Source organism: Notechis scutatus, chromosome 1 (genome assembly GCF_049901735.1).
Source record: "Notechis scutatus isolate UNSWTSFEM ecotype Mainland chromosome 1, rNotScu1.2, whole genome shotgun sequence".
Classification (NCBI taxonomy): domain Eukaryota; kingdom Metazoa; phylum Chordata; class Lepidosauria; order Squamata; family Elapidae; genus Notechis; species Notechis scutatus.
The window spans coordinates 231,012,002-231,036,594 of NC_142009.1; the positions used below are offsets into that span (position 1 = coordinate 231,012,002).

At 42.0% G+C, this 24,593-nt stretch overlaps 1 protein-coding gene across 1 annotated transcript; it reads left to right on the forward strand.

Moving 5' to 3' along the window:
* Window positions 1-226: 226 nt before the first annotated feature.
* Window positions 227-23,825, forward strand: TMEM132A (transmembrane protein 132A). Its single transcript, XM_026682574.2, has 11 exons — window positions 227-548; window positions 12,036-12,250; window positions 13,153-13,371; window positions 14,936-15,336; window positions 15,798-15,947; window positions 18,550-18,742; window positions 18,825-18,968; window positions 19,932-20,137; window positions 20,394-20,667; window positions 21,207-21,398; window positions 21,852-23,825. The coding sequence occupies exons 1-11, from the start codon at window positions 479-481 to the stop codon at window positions 23,037-23,039; spliced, it is 3,252 nt and encodes a 1,083-aa protein (XP_026538359.2). The 5' UTR covers window positions 227-478; the 3' UTR covers window positions 23,040-23,825.
* The last annotated feature ends 768 nt before the right edge of the window (window positions 23,826-24,593 follow it).

Consider the following 24,593-nt stretch of genomic DNA (forward strand, 5'->3'; position numbering starts at 1 on the left):
ACAAGTCATTTTCCATAGACGCGGCTCTCTCTCTTTTTTTTTTAACTTTCTCTCTCCTTTTCTGCCACCGTTCCGCCTGGCTCCGATCGCGATCAATTTCTGCCCAAGCCGACGGCCTCGTCCCGGGGAGGCGCGGCTAGCTAGCGCGACAGAAGAGTTCTAGGACCCAGCAGGCATCCAGGCAGGAGCGGAGCCCATGTGCTCCCCTCCCCTCCTCCGCTCGCCTATCTCTATTGTCTGAGTAGCCTGGCGGCGGCAGCAACACCTACAGCTTCAGCAACTATCCGGCCGGACTGCGTTGTGCGACTGGGTCAGCTAGGGGCGGACGCGCACGGACCACAGCTCCGACTGGCGCTTGCCCGAAGCCGAGTTCTGCAGCCGCGCCGGGCACTTAGGCCCGGCGGGGATGGACTTGCGTCCTGCAGCGGCGCGAGTGGGCATCTGAGCGGAGGGAGAGAAGCGGGTCGGGTCCGGCAGAATGGGCTCCAGCCGCGCCGCCCCCGGGCTCTGGCTGGTCTTCGCGGTTCTTTTCCTGAGCGCTCCCAGAGGTGAGTCCTGGTTGTTCGTCTGGCTGCCGGCGGCGGAAAAGTTCCCCAGCTCGGTCCTAACCTTAAGGGAACTGATCCTTCCCCGGGAGGGTCCCTGAGTTCGGGTTCCGGCAGGAGAAGTGTGTATGTGTCTGGGGGGCGGGGAGTCTGTTGTTCCGACGGGAATCGGCCAATTCGGGTCTTCGGATTTCGGCCACCTCTGAGACTTGTTGGGTAAGGGAATCCCTTGGCTTCGGCTTCGGAAAACTATCCCGCGTTCCCGGGTGATCACCATGGAAACACTGAACCTGTCTAGCCGGCCGCTGTGAGTGTGTGTGTGTGTGTGTGTGTATTTAAACCGAGCAGCTGGGGCTCGCCGCCGTGGGCTCCCCCTCTCGGACTCCAAGGAACGGATCGTTAAGAAGGTGCCCTCCGGCTGTTTGCCAAAGCCCACGGCGTCCGTCCCCCCAGGTTGGACCTCCCCCTCTCGCAACCTGGACCATCCCCAAATGCTGCGGGATTTTAAATTCTTTCCCCCACGCAAGTTTCCGCCACCTTCTTTACTTGCAGTCGCGGGTTTTCCTTAGAGGGCTGTTGAGATCTTGGAGATGCAAACCCCCATCCCACCACCTGCAGGACAGGGTTAAATTTACCTTGAAAGGCAAAGGAGCCGTTTGGGAGCTCTATGATTCAATTAGCTTCCGTAGTCCACGCCTTCTCCCCTTCCAGCAGGGCAGGGTCAATCCCTGAGGAGAGACTTTCTCCTCCCAGTCTCGATGAATGGAAACGGACGCGGCTTCCCCCGGGAAATAAAATTCCCTAGAAAAGCAAATACAGCTGTGCCTTACTGCTCCCTGAAAATACTCCGTCCGACTCTCCAACTGGCTGGAAAGCTCATGAAATATGGCTAGAAAAGCTCTTCAGATATGATTATCATTGACCTACTTGCTGCTCTCTGACTTCACCCCCTGCATTCTTTTCTTACAAAGCAATCCAGAAAAAAAATTCAGATCCTCCTTATTTATATTTAGAGCTTTTCTAGTGAGGATAAGTAGTTACCAATGTTTATGTTTGAAGAATTAAGACAAGACCCTTCGGTTTGGGCAAAGCAGCCTTCCTTCCCTGCCAGATACCCTCCAGAGATACTAGACTACAACATGAATCTTCCCTGGCTAACATGACTATCAGCATTAAAGTTCACACATAGGGGAGATACAAAGGCTCAAGAAAAGCTTATATACTTGCTACCCCTGATATACTTGCTACCCCTGATTTGTTTCTCTTGTGGTATAAATTGTTATAAGAGCCTAAAGACAACAAGCCACATTCCTGGGTTCTTAATTTATTTCTGAGCCCTCTCTGAAGTCATATAAACAAAAGATATATAGCCAGCCTGGATCCCTTAATAAGAATGATTGGGATTACATCAGAATATAGTTTGCCTCAATAATACTGAAGAATTAAATATATGGAAATGCTTCCCAGTAATATTCTCAGCATCATTTTGCACATGTGAGATCATTGTTCCAAGCCATAGATTATACCCTATGTTGGTTTGAATTAAAGACATTTTGGGGCTGAGAGGTATTGGGTTCATTTTATAGTACTGAATCAATCCTTCTGGTTCTCTTCTTAAAAGCAAGCTTATAAGGTAAGCAGGAAAGTTATATTATTGCCTGAAACCTTGAAGGATATATTTTCCAGTAATACCTGACTTTGCTGTGACTGTGAAATGGAGAGCTATTTCAACCAAAGGAAATTGTGTTGTGCAAGATGACATCTGAAAGGTTTTTTCTTATGGCCAACAGAGGAGAGAAAACAGGCATGTTGTGAGAAATGGACCCAAAATCTATTGCAGAGGAGCTACTCTATTCTTAACATGGAGTGGAAGCCTGTGGTTGGATCACCATGTCAAGTTGATGAGGGGAAAATAGATGAAGAAACACCTATTAGCATAGAAGGGAGGAGAGGTGTCAGAGGTCACAGCCCAGGGGAGGAAGAAACCAGATTGGTAAGGAGTCCCTTGCTCCTACCCTGTCACCCCCCTTTCTGGAACCTAACAGGGCACGGAGTGATGTCATGGTATCTCTCAACCATCTGCTGCTTCTTCAGAAGGAAATCCTGTAACATAGAATCTGAGGGAGCTTTGATAAAGGGTACCCATGGGGTTCAGCATCTTTTAATGGACTGATTGTTCTCCAGTTCAGAGAAGGGGAGGGGGTATTTGTTTGCTGCTCTGGCCTCACATCAGACAGAGGAGCAGGTGGAGATGGCAAAATATGTTGTTTTATGGAGGTTGCATTATAACCGTTGATACAGATTTATGTGTGTGCATGTGTGCGAGAAAAATTCATTGTTGGACTGAGCAATTTCCCATTGTGCCTCTGGCCACTAACCTCAATGTACAGTGTATATTGTATACAGTATACAATATACAGTGAAATCTGGATTCTTTCTTATCCTTGCTCATCTGGCATACATTGAGGATAGGATCATATAGACAGCCAGTTTAACTCATGGTTTTCTATGGTCAAAAATGTAGTGATGTAATTTATATTAATAGCCACACAATTTTAGTGAATACATCTCCTGCAACAGTTTAGAAAGCTGAAAATGCTCTCTAGGAGTGTATCTATAATGTAATGTTTCCAGTTTTCAGAAAATAAAGGCATAAAAATGTTTGGATATGCCTCATCTTTCAAAATTGGGGTGGGAATGAGGGTGGGGTTCTTCCTATTTTCTGAGTTAAGATGTCACATCTATAGCAGTGCTGGATGCTAGAAGAGAGGGATTGTCAGCTTTCATTCAGGAATACAAACCCTCAGATGATCTATAATTTGGTAATCTGGCACTTTGTTTCTAACATGGATTAACCAAATGACTTGGGATTCCCATAAGCATCACCAATGCCCAGGCTCTAGCATTAAGACATACAGAGCATCTGATTCAAAGCTAATGCATAGATATCAAGGCTACAGTAGTCACCAATGATAATCTCAGCCTTAATGACTTTTTAATCAGTTCCTTGGAAGAAGCCTGTTATTCTCAGGTTGGCTTTTCAATTTGATTTTTAACACTGGTGTCCAGTTGAAGTGATGCTAACCCACACCTGCTTTACCTGAGTTTCTGTATATGTCAATGACCTTCAGGCAGACATTCTTATTTCTCCTGAAAGCAGGAGGGAACCTAATAGTTGGAAATTGTAGGGAGGGTAGTCTTTGACTAACTGTCAGGAAAACGTTTATGGAAATATAAAATGTTCAACAATAGAACAATCTGCTGGAGGAGATGGCAAGATCACTTATGTGGAAGGCATTTTAAAAAGGCTAAATGGCCAAGTATCATGGATGGTGCAGCTATATCTTCCATTATAGGTCCTGTGTCAAGCAGTGGGTAGGAATAAATCTCCAGTCTTGTTCCAGCACTATGATTCTATTATTTTATTTGTCAACCCTGAAGCTGACCAAACCAAGGCCATTTTGAGGCTTAAGTGTTGCCACACTGGAGCTTAGGGACAGGGAGGGGAGAATAGAGATAGCTGGGGTTTTTTAGCCAAAACAAAATACTTTCTCCTGGGAACCAAGGACATTCCCACAGGTGGCCGGAGAGAGGAGGAGTAAAGTTTACTAGGCAACTGGATGTCACCTTGATTGGACTATGTGACTGATTGTTTGGGGAAGGGGAAAAACCTAATTAGGTGAAAACTGTGGGAACATTCAGAGTCAGTTTTCACCAGCTTGAGCCAATATGATATGTCCAATAAACCTATTTGTTGAGGAACCTATGTCAACTAAAAAGATTCTCCTTTGGTCTTTTTAGCTGCCAGAAAAAGGGAGTGGGGGAAAACAAGGCATTCCTTAAATGCCTAGATAATCACCCCAGCAGCCCAAAGTTGTCAGAGCGTAAGAAGGTTATTGGAGAGCATGATGGATGATTCTTGGAGATGGATGTGTCCCATTGGAGAAGTCATATCCAGGTGGTGGTGGGCAGACCAGGGTCAAGGAGGAAATGTATAATTTAGTATTGGCTGCACCCAGCTAAATGCCAACATGGCCACTTCTAATAAATCAATTTTCTTTTCTTTGATTTGAATGGGGGTGGATTTGTTGGAACCCTGACAACCTACTTGCCTCAGAGTTCTGTTTGCTATGGGTGCATTATATGGAACCCTGACACTACTCCTAAACTGGGCAAACAGAAAAACATCAATTTAGTGGTTTGGAAGGTACAGTAAAACCTCAGGTGATGACCGTAATCTGTTCCGAGAATTCGGTCGTCACCCAATTTGGACGTCACCGGAATTACATGCGCGTAAAAAATGGCACAGCATGGAAGGGGAAATTGGCACAGACAAGCAAATCACTGCAGCTGTGTTTGGTTACCACCCGAGCACCCATTCGTGACCAGAGATAAAAAATGTTGGTCGTCACCAAATTTGGTTGTGAACTGAAGCGCTTGCAACCAGAGGTTCTACTGTAGTTTTAAATAAATGTAAGTCTACATTGCATTGGTCTGTATCTTTCCCTTTCAAGGGATGGTAGCTGCAGTGGGTCAATAGGCATAAAGCTCATTTGAACACGGAGGTGATGTGGTGTAATGAGAATAACCCCTTTGTGGATTACAGTTTTGTATTTGGACTTGCATCATATCTGAAGTTTAGCATAAATATTTCACATATTATAACCTGCCTGATTCTTAATAATAAGGATGGATTTTTCCTGGTTAGAAATGCTTTTTAATTGTTCTTGTCCATGGACACAACCAGGGGTGGGATTCTACCAGTTCGCACCTATTCGCTAGAACCTATTCGCTAGAACCGGTTGTTAACATTCTAAGCAGTTCAGAGAACCGGTTGTTAGAAGAAATTACTGACGTAATCCTGTAACGAAGGCAGGAAGTAAACATTCTGGTTTTGCTTACAGAAACTGCCTCTCCCTTAACCCTTATTACATTCTTGGCAGTACTAGACTTCCTGTCTCAGGAACTTCTCTGGAGTTTTTTCCCCCTCCTTTGCTGGTACTTTGCTTGTGTGGAATGACCATTCAAAGTTACAATGGCACTGAAAAAAGTGACTTATGACCATTTTTCACACGACTGTTGCAGCATCCCCACAGTCATGAGAGGCTAGGTGAGGAGATGCGTGCCTCGATGTGAGTGATGTTGAGTTGGCCACACCCAGCCAATAACATGACCACCAAGCCATGTCCACCAACTAAGCCACGCCCACAGAACCGGTTGTTAAAAATTTTGAATCCCACCCCTGGACACAACTGTCATGGTTATGCATTATTCTGTGCTTTAATCCAAGAAGTGGCAGTAGATTTTATATGAATGGGATATGTAATAATACCACATTTATTTTGTATGGCATTTAGTTTTATATATTTTTTTAATTAACACACACGGAATAACAGAGTTGGAAGGGACCTTTGAGGTCTTCTAATCCAACACCCTGCTCAAGCTGGAGATCCTATTCATTTCAAACAAACAGTTCTTCTCTTCTTAAAAATCTTCAGTCAAGGAGCACCCATAATTTCTGAAGGCAACCAGTTCCACTGATTAATTGTTGAATTTGCAAGAGGATGAGTGAAGCAGTGCATTCTTTGTTCTGCCCATTTCAATTCCCAGGTCCTGGATTCTGCTAATACATTGTTCGTGCTTGCAGTTAGTGTTGCAATGTGACCTTTGAAGGATGTTGTATTTTCATTCTTACAGTGGAGGACCAAGTGGGATGCTGGATTTGAATCAGGGAAGGTCAGGTGCACATCTCCACCCAACAATGGAGCTCAGTACTTTTTTGGGCAGAGAATTATCTTTTGGATGACCCCATTTTACAGTTGTATTTTGGGAATGAATTAGAAAGATCTTGTGTATTTTTGCAAAAGGAAAGAAACATCAGTGATAAAGAAGTACAATTTTGGCAGAGCAATTTGGCTTCCTAGAATGCGACATTTGGGCTAGAGCTGAATATCAATTGCCTTTCGAAATTCTCCGATGAATTTGTGGACAGAGAATTGGGCCTAATGATTATCTCCACATATTATCCCTTAGTGGTGATAGCAGTACCGCTCCACAAAAGCCCTGTTTTAGGAATTTCTTTCTAATGTCTTCTCGTTGTATGTAATGGAAGCATCGGAAGCCCAGCAAACTGCAGATTGCTGAAGAGAAGATAGTGCAGCGAAGGTAGTTATTCTCACACAACCTATGGCCAAATTGTAATTAAATATGTCAAGCACATCATACTCCACCCATTAGAATTTATCCAAAATCTTTCCCAGCCTAATGCTTTATAGAATCATAGATTTCAATAAACCCCAAATTATCAGCATGCTTTGGGACTTCAGGGAGGAGATGATCATTCTGTTCTGCAAATATCAATCACTTTGTAACTATCCCTGCCCAGGCAGCAGCCTAGGAGAACTTGAACTAGAGAGAAGTGATCATATCATGTATTTTAGGTAGGATCCAGATGATTTTATTTGGTTTATGATATTTGAGCTTCAACATTCCAGAGATCACTAGGTCAGGGATTCCTAAACTTTTTGCTTCCTTAAAAATCCAGACACCCAAATAAAATGGACAACAAAGACAATATTTTTCCATGGGCCATTTACAGTACCTATATATACATACTAGTTGGATATTCATCAGTGGTGGGATTCAAACATTTTTACTACCAGTTCTGTGGGCGTGACCTGGCTTGGTGGGCATAACTTGGTGGATGTGGCAGAGGAAGAATACTGCAAAATCTCCATTCCCACCCCACTCCAGGGGAAAGATATACTGCAAAATCCCCATTCCCTCCCCACCCCACTAACCTGCTTTCCAGCTCCATTGTTTTGTGCAGGGCAACAAAAGAAGACCCAGCCAATCAACTGGGACTTGGGAGGCTGAGAATAGATGGGGGCAGGGCCAGTCAGAGGTAGTATTTGCTGGTTCTCCGAACTACTCAAAATTTCTGCTACTGGTTCTCCAGAACTGGTCAGAACCTGCCAAATACCACTTCTGATACCCGTGCTTCGCTACAAAACTATGTGATTGGGCTTAGTTTTGGGGGAGAAAAATAAGGGGAAAAAATTCTTCCTTTCCCTACCAGTATCCATCAGTATTCATCTGGCTAGCATCCTGTCAGTGTGTGAGAGAGCTGAGGCCTGTTTGGAAACTGAAACAGTATTTTCTGCGTAAGCAAGAAGGAGACAGCAAGGAGCCTGGGTGTAGCTTAGCTCAACTGTTCTGCTAAAGCTGGTTGCAGGTCTGAAACTGAAACTCTTCTCTGCTTGTGTTTTGCATTGGAACAGATTTCAGACGGGGAGGGGGAGTAGAACTCGTTAGCATCAGAGCGTGTTAATAATAATATATGAAATACTAATGCTCTGATGGCCATTTTGAAAAACCCTTTCTTAGTGAGCATCTAGAAGCCAAATACATGCCAAATTTCAAGTTTGTAGGCTTTATGGTTCTGGAGATTTTGTGATGATGCGTGAGTAGTATTTTGCTTTTATATATATAGATTCTCCACATGTGGCTGCTTCACTGTTAGCAAAATGCTACCTTTTGCCAGACAAGTAATTTGCAGAGCACTTCATTAGATTTCAGTTAATTAAAACAATGTTCTTATCAGTTTCAACATTGTTGGAAGCTGGAAACATGCCAAAACTCAAAACTCAAATCTAGTTGTATATTACTGTTTCAAATGATTGAGGGGAGTGAGTAGAAACCCTCCAAAAAACTCTTATTAGTCCTTTGCACATCCCGAAGAAATAAAATGGCTGCTTTGAACAGAAAAGCCAAATGAAACTGAAGTGTTGGTCAGAAAATGAGGAAAAGGGATAAAGTACATTATCAAGCTGATAGACAGGAAAGCCGGGGCTAGCAGCTTTGAACTGCAAACATTTGGAAGATCATTTGATAAACTCATTGTTATCAAGTGTCAAACTCTGAGGTTTGTCTGCTCAGATCTGGGAGTTTTAAGTAGAGACAGCTAATCATTGTTGATAAAGCTGAATTTACTCTGGCAGAGTCATCTTCAGAAAGTCTTTAACCTGATCAATAATCATATTTTGACTGGCACTTAATTTTCCCCCAATTCATTTGATTTTGATTATACAACTTACAAAGTAAAACGGTTCAATATGACACAAACTCAGCGCTACAGTGGTTTTCTTTTATTTTTGTCTTTACCATCTATTATTTAGTAATGAGTCAAGGTCAATTTTCTATTTGTATAAAATATTTTAAGCCATCTTGTCTTCTCAAAGCAATTTAGATAACTACAAAGCATCCATTGAGGGCAAAGAATTTGGATGAAAAATTAATTAAGAATTCCAATTAAAAAAATGAAAAAGCAGAATAAAAATATATCAACATTTAAAAAACTAAACAGGATTAACTGTGTCTTCAGAATTTTGCATTGTTTTGTTTTTAAAGAGGACATTTAGGAAACCTTTCCCTATATCCATGAGTGTGATAGTACTTATTAATGAGTCAGAGATAATCTTGATTGGTAGTCTTTTGTGGTAGCCAGAATAGTGGCAAAAGGCTACCATCAAAGTGGGCACAACAACATTTCTAATGGTAATGCCTTTTTTTTCAGGAGTTAAGTTTTGTATGTAAGCTATTCTTGCTGCATGAAACCTAAAGAAGGTTAAAACTTCATTGATAGTCATTTTGTTTGGAACAAAGTGAGAGACCATACCTCCACTTGCTATCAAAATTCAGTTAATAACAATTTTGGGGAACTCTGTGGGTTACAAAAAAAGGAGGTGGGAGATGCTAATCGTTTCCATGGAAAACTATCTCAAGATATTAGGACATTACTAGAGATGGAGGTGAAGGTATGAAGGTGTGAAGGGCACTGTTGAAATCGGTCTTGGGGAGAGTGCTCTGTTCTGCTCTGGGAGAGGGATCAAAGAGTCCTAGTGGACACTTACTTAAATATGAGCCAGCAATGTACCACACAAAAAAATGCCAATGAAGTCCTGGGCTGCATTAACAAATGCTGTGAAGTGTTAGTACCGCTTTATAATGCCTTGGTAAGACCACATTTGGAATACTGCAACCAGTTTTGGTCGCCACAATATACAAAAGATGTTGAGATTCTAGAAAGAGTACAGAGAAGAGCAACAAAGATGACAAGGGAACTGGAGGCTAAAAGATATGAAGAACAGTTGCAGGAACTGGCATGTCTAGTCCAATAAAGAGAAAGACTAGGGATGACATGACAGCAATTTTTCAATATCTAAGGGGCTGCCACAAAATTTCAGTAGGCCTGATCCAAGTGTGACTTAATCTGGCCTCAGTTCAATCATCATGTCACAAGAACATAGGAAGCATGTTCTATAGCCTACTTTCACTTATAAGTGGAATATGTACGAGACACCTAAGAGCTAGTGTGATTGAAGGGCTAGTATTGGGTAAGGATTGGTAAAACTCAGGTTGTATTCTAATCTTAGCCATGTAAAGTTACTGGGTGACTTGAGCCAGTTATTCTCTCCCTGCACAGCATACCTTGCAGGATTGTTGTTTTTGAAATAAAATGAAAGGAAATCTCCATGTCAGTTACCTTGAATTCCTGATTATTGATACCTGAGTAATTTTTGTTTAAAAAAAACTGCATGTGTAATGTTATCATTTGGTTCATTCAATGTGCCTCCAAAAAAACCCTGATCACAGTAATCTTCAAGCCATTTTCCAAAAAAGTCCATAGTGAAATTGTGCTACAGATTCTTGTAGAATACAACAGTAGTTCAATTCATAATACAATCCCGAGGATACTTTCTGTGAAATAGGTTAAACTGAATTCATTACATCCTGAGTAATGTGCACTTAATTGAGAAATGTCCAGTTGAACTCAGGACACATGTTTGTATAAAATTTTAATAGGTATATTACCAACTTCAATATTCAGAAGGAAAATCCTTTTGTTTAGTTAATCAAAAATAATGCAATTCCTAAGAGTTAGTGAAAAATTTGAGGGAACTTCAAGATTTGCAGAACTACAGACCTATGTTAAAAGAACAAGAAAAGCTCACTAAAAAGTCAACATGAGGCCACTCTCAATATATTTTGCTTCTATGAAAGTTTGAGATAATATATAGGAAATAAAATAAATATATCTTAAAATATTATATGAAATCTCAACAGTAACAATTTCATTCATTTTTATTTTTCTTATTAATTTAGGTATATATTTATTCACAAAATATATAACCTATTTTTCATTGATAGCAGAATCCAAAGCATGGATAAACCATTTTTAAATATAACAAAATATTATCTAGTTTTTTTAAATCATGAAGGTATTAAAACATAGGATAGAAATTCTAATACAAAGATCATCAATAGCAAAACATGATGATGATGATGACGACACAATACAGTTACAACATTGTACTCTCCATGGTACTGAATTAAGCCAATAGGAGAAGTCATCAGTCATTTGTCAGATTCACCAACTGAATTAAAAGTACTCAATTGTTCAGAATATTTTGTCTTCAGTGTACTAAGTCTTACATACCAGGAAATATTTCTTTCTATATATGTATATCAGAATAAGGTAGATATACACACATGTTTACACACACACACACACACCATTTTGGTATATACCAGAATCAATCTATCGATCTTCTGTCTGTCTGTCTTTCTAATCTATCATTCTGGATTTATAAGCAGAGTGTAATGGATGCAACTATTTACTTGTAAGAACTGATCACTAGGCAGAAATCTTAGAAAATCTGGACTTATATTTAATGGATGTTCTGCTTAGATTGATTGTGAAGTAGAAGAGGTTGTCCATTAAAATGTAACTCTCATCTCCAAGATTGAGATTAGATTGAGGCCACACTCTACATCAAGAGTTGAATGTCCATGGTTATAGAGGTTACATGTGTGATGTATATAAAACACTTGTTGGCCACAATCACAATTTATTCTGATACGGTCACCCGTTATGGGAGATTAATTGCATTGAATTATTATGTGTCACTGACCCAGGGTTGACTCTTAACAACCATATAAATAACTTTTTATGATGAGGGATTAATCTACACCTTTAGATGGTTGTTTACAGAAGAGTATTGTATTTGGGCTGCAAGAATCCAGCCTGTACTAAATTGCAGAAAACAGTGGTCCACATTTCTTTGTCAGATTACTGCAGCGAGATATGGTAGTCCTATCCTTGAAGCCCTACTTTGTTGTTTGAAAGTGCTCTGAACAATACCGATAGAAACTGTTATACATATGAATTATTATTTTTAGCATAATAACTTTAGAATAATTGGAGCCAGAGATGGTTCATCTGGGGACCAATTGATTATCTCTGATCCAAGTCGTGAGTTCCTAGTTTTGTCAAAATGACTTGAACACAATACATTCCATTCTTTTACTTAGGGTTTCCCTCCATCTCATAGAAGGATCGGGAATGGGAATGGGGTTTCAAATGTAAGTGTCTATGGAGTGAGGAAGTTACCTGTCTGATGTTGATGGATATAGTTCTCCTGTTTGCAGCGGATTGTGAATCAGATCCTCCTGACATGGTGTATTTGCCAGCTGAATTAAAAGTACTCAATGGCTCAGAGTATTTCCGTCTTCAGCGTACTGACCGTTACTCACCAGGAAATGCTTCCTTCAGCTCTCACTCAGAGACATTCCTCTTCCTTCATCATCGACTTGCAGGAAAACCCAGTATCCAGGCTACCTACCTTCCTTTCACTGCCCAGCAGGTAAATTTGCCTTATAATTGTTTACAAAGATGTTTCAATGTAAAACGGAAACCACAATCCTTAAGTAATATTTGGAACTTTAAGAATGTATCATGGAAACTCATATAAAATGTCTATTGTGTGAACCAAACCATTGACTTCGTGTTTTGTTACACCCTCTCTCAGGATTCCACCAACAGGAGGAGGTAGAGGTAAGGGGGGGAAATGTCAAAATGTGATTTACAACAGAAGTATATATTTGGTGGGGCTTATGTGATGTCACAATGTAATATTTTGACATTTTGATGCCCCCGTGGTTAGGAATGGACACCTATAGTATGTTCCCAATGGTGGCGTAGTGGTTAGAATGCAGTATTGCAGGCTAACTCTTTCCACAGTCTGGAGTTCAATCCAGATAGGGCTTAAGGTGAACTCAGCCTTCCATCCTCCCCAGGTCAGTAAAATGGGGACCCAGATGGGAGCAATATGCTGACAGATGACTTAGAGAGTGCTGTAAAGCACTATGGGGTGGTATAAAGATCAAACTGCTATTGCTAATTACTTCTGTTCAGTTTTATATTTTCTAAAATAAACTTTTCTTTTAACAACATAAAGTTTTACAGCCACCTATTGTATTTCTTTTCTAAAAATTCTTATAGTATCCACATGGGATCCAGAATCATGTTTGTAAAGTAGAATGATGTTAGCGGCTGCCACTTTGCTCTGTAACTAGTTTACTATTTATATGGTTTGTTTGTTTGTTTTAAAATGGGGCAGGAAACATGATAGGTACCAGGTTTGCTATCTATGGGTACCACACTGAAGATTCCCAGTGTAAGAAATGGCACGTTGCCAAGTTCCATTCTTCCCTGGGTTTGTTTAGTGAGATTTTATCCTGAATTCAGATTCTTTTTTCCTTCCAGGAAGTTCCAGCAGATAATTCCCAGTTCACAGATGTTTCTACTACCTGGGACATCCGTGCTGTATCCATTGAAGGCACAGTATCTCCTTATGAGCCTTATGCTCGTGTTCTTTTCCACCTCCAAGGGCAGGATTGGATGTCAAAACGACAACCCCTGCCTTGTGTCAGCCTGCATGTCTTCCATCAAGCCCAGGTTGTGCATCGGGCCTGCCACCTTCAGGTACAGTGGTGGGATTCAAATATTTTTACTTCCGGTTCTGTGGGCGTGGCAGGGGAAGGATACTGTAAAATCTCCAGTCAGAGGTGGCATTTGCCGGTTCTCCAAACTACTCAAAATTTTCGCTACTGGTTCTCCAGAATTGGTCCGAACCTGTTGAATACCACCTCTGTGCAGTAGGCGCAGTATATATGTTTATATTCTCAAAAATTGTGGATTTTGTATACAATTTGTATATGGCTCTCATATGGCTTGGAAAGTAAAGTTCTGCTGTGGCTGTTTGGCTGCATTCTGTTGAAGACTGTAGAAGTGAATATATGGAAGTGAGGTGAAGTTATGTGGTGCAAGTTGCTTGGAGGTTCTAAGAGATCATGGACAATATATGATGATATATGGATCATCGTGGATCATCTATATGATGATTGAATTCAACAAGCCTCTGGTATGATCTAAGAGCCATGCAATTAATCCCAGGAATCCATGATTCCAGAGTAGAAAAGGTTGATATTTAAGTATTAAATATTAAAAAGTAGATAAATATTAAATAATAGCATTCTTCTTGTAAACATTGCTTAAAGCAAAAGTAGGATGCAAAGCATCTGATTGGTCTGGAGCATTGCTTTCTCTTCTCAAATATAAACGCTCCCACCCCTCACCAACAAATGCCATGAAGCTTTTGGCACCTGGCATTTATGTTGCAGCATCCTGAGATCATGTGGTCACCATTTGCAATTTTCTCAGGAAGTTTCCAACAAACAAAGTCAGTGGGAGATGCTGGCATCACTTAACTGCAGCAGAGAAAGATCATAAAATCAGGCACACCTTATTTAACAACTACATTGCTTAATGATAGAAGTTGCGGTCAGAATTGAGGTTGTAAGTTGAGGATGACTTGTACTCCAAAATGTGGAAGTGATCCCTCTGAAGGATCACCTGATTCCCTAGAAAGATAGGAGAAGAGAGTGAGAGAATTGTTACTAAAGTGTAAGATAAGTGCTTTCAGAAAAGTATCTAAAAGTAGCAGATAATTGGGGCAGGGACCATAACTAAGTGGTAGGGCACATATATCATGTATTTGCAATGAAATCTTAGTACTCATTGTTAATTGGTTTTGGGAGGCATGATTAGTACCAAACAAACAATGAGTACCAAACAAATTTTCCCCGTAAGAAATAATGCAGTGAGTCACAAGGCAGCCAACAGTGACAAGTTCCATCTTGTGGGTTAAGTACTAAACGAACGATGAGTTCCGGGACAAAATTTTTGCCTCAAAATATGTTCAGTACCAAATTCAGTGAGTTTCAAAGCAGTTGAGTACTAAGGTACCAACACTATAAGGTTTCAAGTTTGATCCAGCTATTGCACTCATTAGTGTAAATGTGAGAAGGATATGTGTGTGTGAGAGAGAGGGACATTGGCTCTAGTTTCTCAGGGACCTGTTGCTTATTAGAGTAGGTGGAATTAGGCAAAATAAACCAGGTCATTGCACAGTATAAGGTTTGCATAGCTTGAGGGTGGACTTTACAATGAGTCAATGGCATGTGAGTTTCTCTCTTTTCCTATCTAGGCCCCCCTGGGCATGTGTGTGGTGGAACTAGAACTCCCTCCTCGCTGGTTCTCTCCTCCACTTGGCACTCTTCATCGCAGATCAGAGGATTCAGTCACCCCAACTCTAAGGGCAGAGTTGTATTATAGGCTGGAGGCCACTCTCCCTGGAAAGGTGCAGAGAAATTGTCCCCATGTGCGAACCCAGCAGAGGCCGCATCCGGGTACAGAAAGCTCCAAGGAGCAGCTTCACTATGTGGGCCCTGTGGATATCAGAGTGATGAGCCCTCCACGGCGGCAGGAAGTGTGGCTGGATAACAATGTGATGGTCCGAGTTCCTGACACAGCCCTGCGCCCAGGACAGCTTTTCACTGCTACTCTCCTTCTGCAACAGAACTTCACAGCTGATCTGCTAACTCTCCGGTGAGTGACGGTTGCTATGCACTTACCTGAATGACAGACAAAGGATTTTGAATTCAAGAACTTTTCAGTCAAAGTAAGCACAGTCTTGATAAATAATCATAATTGTGAACAATTAAATTAAATATCAGATTGTTTTTAACTGTTTCAAGTTCATTGCAGACATTTCTTAGTTGGGAAATAGTCACGTTGGGCTTCTCTATTATTCAGCAAACTCCTGTAGATGAGATTGAAGATGTGAGAGAGTGGATTGCCTAATTAGTTGATGACAGAGCTGAGATTTACCGCAGCCTATGGATTTCTTGATGCCAATTTACTCTCTGGGTTCTCTGATGCAGGCTTTCATCTCTTCCAAAGGTCCTTATCCTTCAAAGACTTCTCTTTGCTCACCCTAACCTTACCACTGAGGCTGTCTTTGCTTCTCTGTCTATGCATCTTTTTTTAAAATTTCTGCTTCCTTTCAGAATCAAGGTAAAGAAAGGATTACAGGTTCTGGCTGCTCGCCCCACCAAACCAGAGGCTTGGATGGCCAAGCTGGACAAGTTCAAGAGTGCCAAACACCACACTGCTTTGATCACTTGTCGTCGTTCTTCTGGCAGTGGGTTAGACTGGAAGTAGGTAGCCTTTCAGGCTCATAATTTCTTCTACAGAATTGCTTGGTTTGCCTTGGGATGAGGCATCAGGTAGCACCTCTGAACGGTTTGTACTGTAATGCATTGGGTGTTTTTCTTTTGAAAGGAAAACCTTGCCCTTATCTACACATACTGTACCTATGAAGAAAGCACTGAACTAGGACTCCATCTACTCTTGTCTCTCCCCATTCTTTGTAAAAGAACAATTCATTTTTTGCTTGAAGGGAAGTTGAATACTGCATCATTTAGTCTGGGCAAAGTTCATTGTTTCCTTAATTTATATAATAATATAACTGTTTCAGTTTGCATAATTCCATGTTAGTGATAGAAGGGACAGGTTCTCCTTCCAACAAATGTTTGTCTGCTGTTTCCTTCTTCACCATCACAAGGACTAAACTCTTGTTGAGCAGACATTGTTAACAGAACTGAGATGCCCTAGAAATAAAGGTCTACACCTAGTATGCTGTGCTATGTCTTTAAGAGCTATTCAGATTGTTTGCATAGTTCTGTAACTGCCTCAGCGTATTAATTTTCTCTGCTAAATTAGACTTACCTTACTCCTTGTATTATTCAGGCAAGTCTGATTTTCAGATACTGAATAGTCTGGCTGGCCAAGAATCTAAAAAGAGCTAAGGAAGCTTAGACAGAAATCCAGGGAGCGCGTATACTTGAGATATTCATTCCTTGGATCTCAACAAAAGAACCCTTGCCTGTTGTTCCCCCCTACAGTATTGATTCCAGCTGGGTAGCCTCAAAGTTCTTCCCCTCTGATTTTTTTCTGGGTAAGCATAATCATGAAGGGAGAGGGAATGAGGAGATAGTTCTTCCCCAAAATCCAGCCAATCATATTTGATCTAGCATCCTGCCTCCCCCACCCCAGCGCCATTCTGCATTTGTTAATATCAGTTGAGAGAATTTGCTTGAAAAATTCTTCTCAAGGAGTTGAGCTTTTGAGAGAAATACTCAGGCCTAGCATGTCATGTTCTTGATAATGATAAAGAGGTACATCATGAGAGAGACTGTCCCCTCTTTCGTTGCACACTTGCCTCTCCAGAGGTCTATAACCTCCCTGGCTTCTCATACTTCCACCAAATTTCAGGAAAAGAGATTCTGGAGGTTCTTCTCTCATCAGGCTTTTATCAACTGGGAAGTGAAGACAACCTGGGAGGCTTCAGAGTGAGGGGGAAATTCAACACAGGAGCCAGTGGTAGCACCAGCATCCTGTGCCACTTCCAAAAAAGAATGAGCTCAAAGACAGTACCTAAGAGTAAGGTTCAAAACAAAGCAAAACCAGAGATCTATTTTACAAGGAACTTGCATTTGAGATAAAAAGTGCAACCTCAGTTATGAAAATCATTATTATTATCATTTCAATTAGTACTCAAACTTCTGGCCAAATATCTGCCTTATACTATCTCAACATTTAATTTTTGATAAACAAAGAAGAATTGGCCCAGGTATGCAGCTGAAATATTTCATCCCTTAAGTCTTTTGTAGAAAGTGGGGAGGTGGAATTTTTAAAGAAAGGATACGTTCTGCTGAAAATTGTGGCTTCTCAGAGTCATAAAATGGAGAGAGGCTCATGCAATCCATAGGACACAGATTGCTCATACCCAAGGCAGGAAATAAGAAAGACTTGGAAGAAAATATCCATTTCCCCAATGCTTATTAGAGGCACGATTCTGGTGCCATCCTTGAATCGTACTATGGAAAAGTAGGACAAGATTAGTTGGTTGAGCGTACATCTTGGAGGCATTTCAAGCAACATCTACTGTATATTTCTTTGCTTTGATCATGCTCCAGAGCAGAAAAGGTATCAGAAACTGATTTAATAGTGCTGAGTTTCTGGTTAATAGGCTAGGGGCTAATTATTTGGTATCCTGATGTTTCACCAGTAGCTACAGCTCAGAGATGAAAGTGATCTTTTACACTTCTTGGCTCCTCAAACTGACTGAATTCTTGTGTGTGCACTAGAACTAATTTGTAACTGGACTATGTCACTGGTATTCTGGAAAGCCAGTTTCTGATTGGGCTTTTATTCAGGTGAATTTGTCTGATTTGAGGAAGTTCCAGAGGAAGTCATTTTTTTTTGTTGGTCTTTGAAACATGCTGCTGTTTATTATATTTCAGATTAGATTGTCCTAAAGTTTATCTGCTGTTGGTTAATTAAGAGCAGCTTTATTTTGGTATGATGTAAAGCTGGAAACCAGGCTTTGTTAACCTTCTTGTTCAAGTTATTGGAAAGTTTATACATTTCAATAGCTTTTCTAAGTAGACATACTTGATGATTTGACAAGATTGCTTGTACTTTTGTGCCTTTAAACTGAATATTGTGCTCTTTATGTAGCAGCAGATGTTCAGCTGCCACAAATTTTTCATTTTTTTCTAGTCAGCAATATGAGAAATATCTTTTGAAAGTTTGAATAGGTCAGTTTTTTGAACCAGAGAATGCTATTCAACTCTTTCAGCTCCATGATGATCAAGATAAGTGAGGTGGACATATTATTGTTCCAGTTTATAATCTCCTCAGTTTTCCCTGGGTTCTTTGATCTCTTAAGTGTTGACTTCTAACCTCTCCATTTAGGGCAGCAGATTCTGCAGAGTTCCTATATTTGGATTTTCTTGTGGAGAATGGTACAGGTGCTCTGGCTGCTACACGCCCTGTTACCTGGCAAGTGGAGTACCCTGGCCAGGATCCTGAGGCTGAGAAGGACAAGATGGTGTGGGAGATCCAAGTATCGGAGAGAGATGTGCGAGCTTTGGTTCCACTAGTAAAGGTAAGGCCTGAAACTTGGTGTTTTTTTTCCTCATGGATAACTTGTAGCCGGATCCTTACACAATTCCCTTGACTCTCTCCAGGAGCAGGAAATTGTGAACACTGCACTCCTCACAGGAATCCCCCAGTCTGTGCCTGTGAGACTGGTTGTGGTTGAAACAGGAGGCGCTGTATCAGAAGTAACACAGCAGATGGGATGTGAATCCTCTAATAAGCAGGTCCTACAGGTGAGAAACAAATACCGCCATAAAAGCTTCTGGATCAAATCAGCAACATTTATTAAGACTGCAGTCTTCTTCTCTAATTGCCAAATTATTTCTCAGATGAGAGTCAGACTCAGACTCAGACTCAGAGTTACAAAACATGCTTAATAACATCAGTTAAAATTTTTAGGGGTTGCATTCTCACAAGGTAGGCTGAATTTTAACCTTAGTTAATATTTGAAGTTTTGGATGTTAGCGAATTCAGACAATTCAATTAGTTTATGACTTCATATATTGTACAAACAGAGAGAAGAGGTTAGTAATCAAGTACAAACTTAGCCAGAGTTCCCATTCCAAATCAGACAGCCTGTTTGTGTTACTTTATATTTCCAATTGTCTACTGTATTTATGGAAAAAATAGACCCTGCATTACTACCTGGAATGCTTCGAAATCTTGGTTCCTAATCCACATAGCTTCCTCTTGATAACACCTCACCTTAATTTTACTCTTTCTCCCCATGCATTTTAAGACCTGGCATTCCACTGATCTAGCAAACTCGTGCTCCCTTCTAGTGGTCTCCATCAGTGGCCACAGCATTGTCTTTGTCCAATGTTCTTCTTCCATGTTTTCATGCACATGCCATTTCTATGGGAAGCTAGAATGAAGCAGAGCAATGTTGAAACTCAAGAAAAATAATTATACCAGTATATCCAATGATAGTGTATGACTTCCCTTATTTCCTTTGGTATTTACAACCCATTTCTCTATAGCACCCAAAAGGCTTCAGTCTCCGACTGATAGATTATAAGAACTCACAACAATTTCCAGCTATGGTTCCATCTTGAATTGTTCTAGAGGAAAACAAAAGAAATGAATCCATACTGAGTTAAGGAATCACTGTGGACATTCTTGCTTTCTTCTAACACTTCCGTAGGCCTTTGGATGCACATCTGTGGACTTGAATGTGTTTTCTAATTCACCTCTAGGTATCAGATGTATGTGATGCTGTCTATGTAGGAGGAAAAGAGAGCCGAGGAGCACGGGGTGTAAGGGTGGATTTCTGGCACCGTCGTCTGCATGCATCCTTACTCTTTACTGTCTGGGCTCCACTTTTGCCTTTGCGTATTGAGCTGACCGATACTTCTTTGGAACAAATACGAGGCTGGAGGGTACCTGGCCCAGTGTCTGAGAGGTAAGTGTTATGATTCCAAGAGAGCCACTAACAATGGTTTGAAGGTGTGGCATTCTTCTTCAACTTAGTTCCCTGTAGATGTTTCTATGCCTGTTTTAGAGTTGTAATATGGTTTCTATATTCCCTATCACCAAGGCCAATGCTGATATAGAATATTGGGAGCTGTGACCCCAAATCATCCAGAGGATATTAAATTGAGGAAAGCTGCCTTATGCTTTGTAAATGTGCTAAGTTCTTGCATTTCTTCCTTGAACAGTCCAGCAGAACCAGAAGAGGGTGGAGAAGAAGCTGAGAGGAGAGCACGTGGCTGTCGGTTGCAATACCAGCGTGCTGGGGTCCGTTTCCTCACCCATTTTGTGGCTCACCCTCTAGATGGTGGGCGTCACCTGACCTATATGCCAAGCTCTGATTGGCTGCTGGATGTTTCCCATCTGGTGCAGAAGCATGCTAGAATCCAAGACCCTCGAATAGCAACACTGGAAGGTGGAAAGGTGGTGGTTGGCCGTGAAGTAGGAATGACCTCTGTGGAGGTAAGGAACATGTGAGGAAAAAATGGGGGTCGAGTGATACCTTGCTGAGATGGGTTGGAATGAGATGAGAAGCTTGCTTGGAGCATGGTGATAGTTGTTCAAAGGGATGAGCTGTGCACATGCTGTGGATGTTACTTTTGTCTCCAGTTTGGGGAAATGGTGGGATAATATGATGAGTGTGGGTATGAAGAAAGTGACTATGAAGAGGGATGTGATAGCTTTACAAGCAATCTATGAAACATACTGTACATTATAAGCATCTCTCTCTCTCTTTTTTTTTTTCTCCCTCTCCCTCTCTTTCCCTCCCTCCCTCCCTCCCTGCACCAACCCATTCAATCATCCATCCATCCATTGTCTATATCTATCTATCAGTGATTGAGGGGAACTCACTCTCCCTATTTGGTCACTTGGCTGGCAAATTAATCATTCCGTTAACCATGACTTAATGTTGCAATAAATGAGAAGAAGCATCAAAATGGATACAGTTTCTGTGCAAAGTCTTCTTATGAAATAACAATATATTCCCTATTTTTTTTCAGGTGCGTTCTCCTGTTTCTGATTCTATCCTGGGGGAACAGACTTTGGTGGTGTCAGAAGAGAAAGTCTCAATTTCAGAGTTGCAAACCCAGCTGGTATCAGGTCTATCACTCACACTGTTTGCAGAACCAGGACATCTGAATGTTTTCACTGTGATGTGCCAAGGATTTTCTGCTCTGCATTCCCCAAAACAGGTAGGGAGTTTTTCTAGCCATTCATAGCATTATGAATTTAATTTTCTATCCTTCTGTGTTACAGAAGCACTAAACTGCATTTTGAGGGTGCATACGTGTCCTTCCATGGCTCACTTAAGCTAAAGTTAGACTTGATAGAAATGTCATGTTGTAATTATCTTCAAATATGGAATCTGTGTGTCTTGTCCTCTCAAAGATTTGCAAAATCTGTTTTATTTGGGTGTCATGACAGGGGATCAATGTACAGTGAGGGTTTTTTGCCATGATGTATAGTAGTCAAAGAAGAGGGATAGAAATTTGGTAAAGGGGAAGCTGTTTCATCGAGTTGGGTGGTGTGATTTACATCTGCTACCAATGTGGGTAATGATGCCTTTGTTTGCCAACTTGCCCAACCCACCATTACCATTTTAAGGCAACTTGAGAGCCCAGTTTTCTTTCTTTCTTTTTCTGCAGGAAGCAGTTCTGAGCATTTGGTTGGTATTCAGTGATCACACTTTGGCTCCAGTAGAGCTTTATGGCTGGCGGGATGCATCTCTCTTGCTTTCTTCTTTGAATCCTGGAGTAATATCTGTGCGGCTGGAAGAGGAACATACTTACCCAATGATCATTGCGGAAGGCCCAGGCCAGGGATCCCTCCTGCAGCTCAGCCTACATTCCCCAGACTCTTGCCGCAAGGGGAAGCATAAGGCTCCCCTTTCCCAGGGGACAGCGTGGCTGGAAGTGAACTTTGGTTGGCACCTCCTGACCACTAAGAGCCCACAGCAAGAAGATCTTCATCAACATGGTAAGGGCCCCTTTCAGCGAGCAGAAGGTGCCATGTCAGGTGAAGCAGTGACTGTTGCAGCCATCACAGAGAATGGCAGAGGTTCAAGGAGGCGTGGCCCAGTAGCACGAGGGCCGCCGATGACCAAATTTGAGGGAGCTGGTATTAGCTCCTATGAGGATATTGAACAAGTGGAAGAAGTGGAGGAAGATGAGATGGTGAAAGCACCTTCAAGGGTGACAGATCTAGAGATTGGAATGTACGTCCTCCTGGGTGTGTTCTGCCTTGCCATCTTTATCTTCCTCGTCAACTGTGTCGTCTTTGTCCTCCGTTATCAGCGCAAGGAGCCTCCTGATGCTGGATCTGGCCCAGCCTCTTCTGCCCAGCAGCCTCACAATTGGGTCTGGCTAGGCACCGATCAGGAGGATCTTAGTCGGCAGCTGGATCTGTGCAAGCAACCCTGCAAAGACCAGCCTCGGGGCCCTTCTAGCACTGCCAATGATGGGTACCCTTGCTGTGCAGGGCCAGATGGAACTTTGGAGGCTTTGGCCCCAGAGGCCCCAGTTCCACTACCAGAACCAGAAATGGGGGTCTCTGCTAGTAATTTGGGCCTGACTGCACAAGGGAACCCAGTGCTTAGCAGCACCTTGTCCAGGAAGAAAGAGGGCAGGGATGCGGGGGGTCGGCGGAAGCGTGTAGAATTTGTGACCTTTGCTTCCCCGTCCAACTCTGCTCCCAGCCCCCCTGCTTCTGGACCAGTAGTTCAGTCCATCCTGGTAGCCAGCGAAGATGACATTCGTTGGGTGTGTGAGGACATGGGGCTGCGTGACCCAGATGAGCTGCGCAGCTACATGGAAAGGATTCGAGGTAGCTCCTGATCTGCCCTGGCCCGTTCATGTGGGCAAACCAATAAGATGGTCACCCCCTTAGGTGCTCTCCTAGGATCAGTCAGCTGAACTCTCTACCTGCTTCTTTTTAAATAAGGGCTCTCCACCACAGGACACCCAGCCTTGGACTAGTTTGTGAGGAGAAAATGAGCCAGAGATATTTCTGTTGCTCTCTGTGTTGCAGATCTACTTCCTTGGCTGCGCTATCCTCTTCATTCTGGTTAGAGGCATTCTTTCCACCTGTTATTCTCTCAGCAGAACTAGCACATTCCTCCTGGGAAGACTGCCCATCTGTGCTCATTGCTCCTCCCTTTACCCCCTTAGGAGGTGAGGATGAGGAGTTTGCAGACTGGAAAGTAGCTGCAGGTGAGAGGTAGGCTGGCTGCGATGTACTGTGGAGGTGATCTAGGGGGCTGATCCAAGACCTCACATGTTACGTTGACCCCCATTGCCAGTGTGTGTCCATTGTGATGGTATGAACGACAAGTGTCTTTCCGTCCTTCCTGTGGTCTGAGCCTGGGGCTCTGCCCCTATTCCCCCACCCACACCTTCCCCACCCCGTCCCCTGATCCCTCTGGGCAAGGACAGAGCTCCAGGGAGCACCAGCTGGGCTTTTTCCACCCTGGTTGTTTGCCTGATGTCCTTAAAAGTTTTGTACAATCGCTCATATTTTATACCGTACTATTGGGAGGCTGTCAGGCAAGTCCTTTATTTATGGAAGATTTTTAATTCTTACATTGTTAAAAAAAAAAGTAAAATAAATAATAACTAAACATGAAAGGTGTGTCATTTTTCTGCAGTCTGATTTATTTGCGTTTCCTTGGTAATAGAGTAGTAGTCATCTCTGCTGCGGGGATTAAATCCAGACACCTGACAGTTCTTTTCATTCCGAATAATTGTGGACTTGATCCTAGCCTAAGGCCAGTGTGTCATCACTGTTGCAATGCAGATCCTCTGAATAGCTTTCGGCATAATTTTAGTTAAGCTTTCTTTACGAGAAGGTAGTTTAAACTACAAATATGGGTAATTCTTGACTTACAGCCATTCATTTAGCTACCCTTTCAATGTACAGGTAGTCCTTGACTTACAACAGTTCACGTAATGACCGTTTGAAGTTACAACATTGTAACTTCTGAAACTCTGCACTGAAAAAAGTGGCTTAGGACTGTTTTTCACACTTATGACCATTGCAGCATTCCCCAAACTCACGCTCGGATGCTTGACAACTGACTCACATTTATGACATTTGCAGTGTCCTGGGGTTATGTGATCCCCCTATGCAACCTTCTGACAAGCAGTCAGTGGGGAAACCAGGTTCACTTAACCACCATATTCCTAACTTAACAACTGCAGTGATTCACTCAGCAAATGTGGCAAGAAAAGTCGTAAAATGGGGCAAAATTCACTTAACAGATTTCTCACTTAGCAACATAAATGTTGGGCTCAATTGTGGTCGAAAGTTGAGGAACTGCTTGCACAATAGCATTGGAAAAAAATGATTTATGACCGGTTCTCACGATGCTTGTAGTATCCCCAGGCTCACTC

Bases quoted from the DNA above. Each gene is read 5' to 3' on its own strand.
- TMEM132A (XM_026682574.2), top strand. From the start codon at position 479: ATGGGCTCCAGCCGCGCCGCCCCCGGGCTCTGGCTGGTCTTCGCGGTT. The intron at 13,372-14,935 runs GTACAGTGGTGG...TTTCCTATCTAG, and splicing joins ATCGGGCCTGCCACCTTCAG to GCCCCCCTGGGCATGTGTGT. The intron at 15,337-15,797 runs GTGAGTGACGGT...GCTTCCTTTCAG, and splicing joins GCTGATCTGCTAACTCTCCG to AATCAAGGTAAAGAAAGGAT.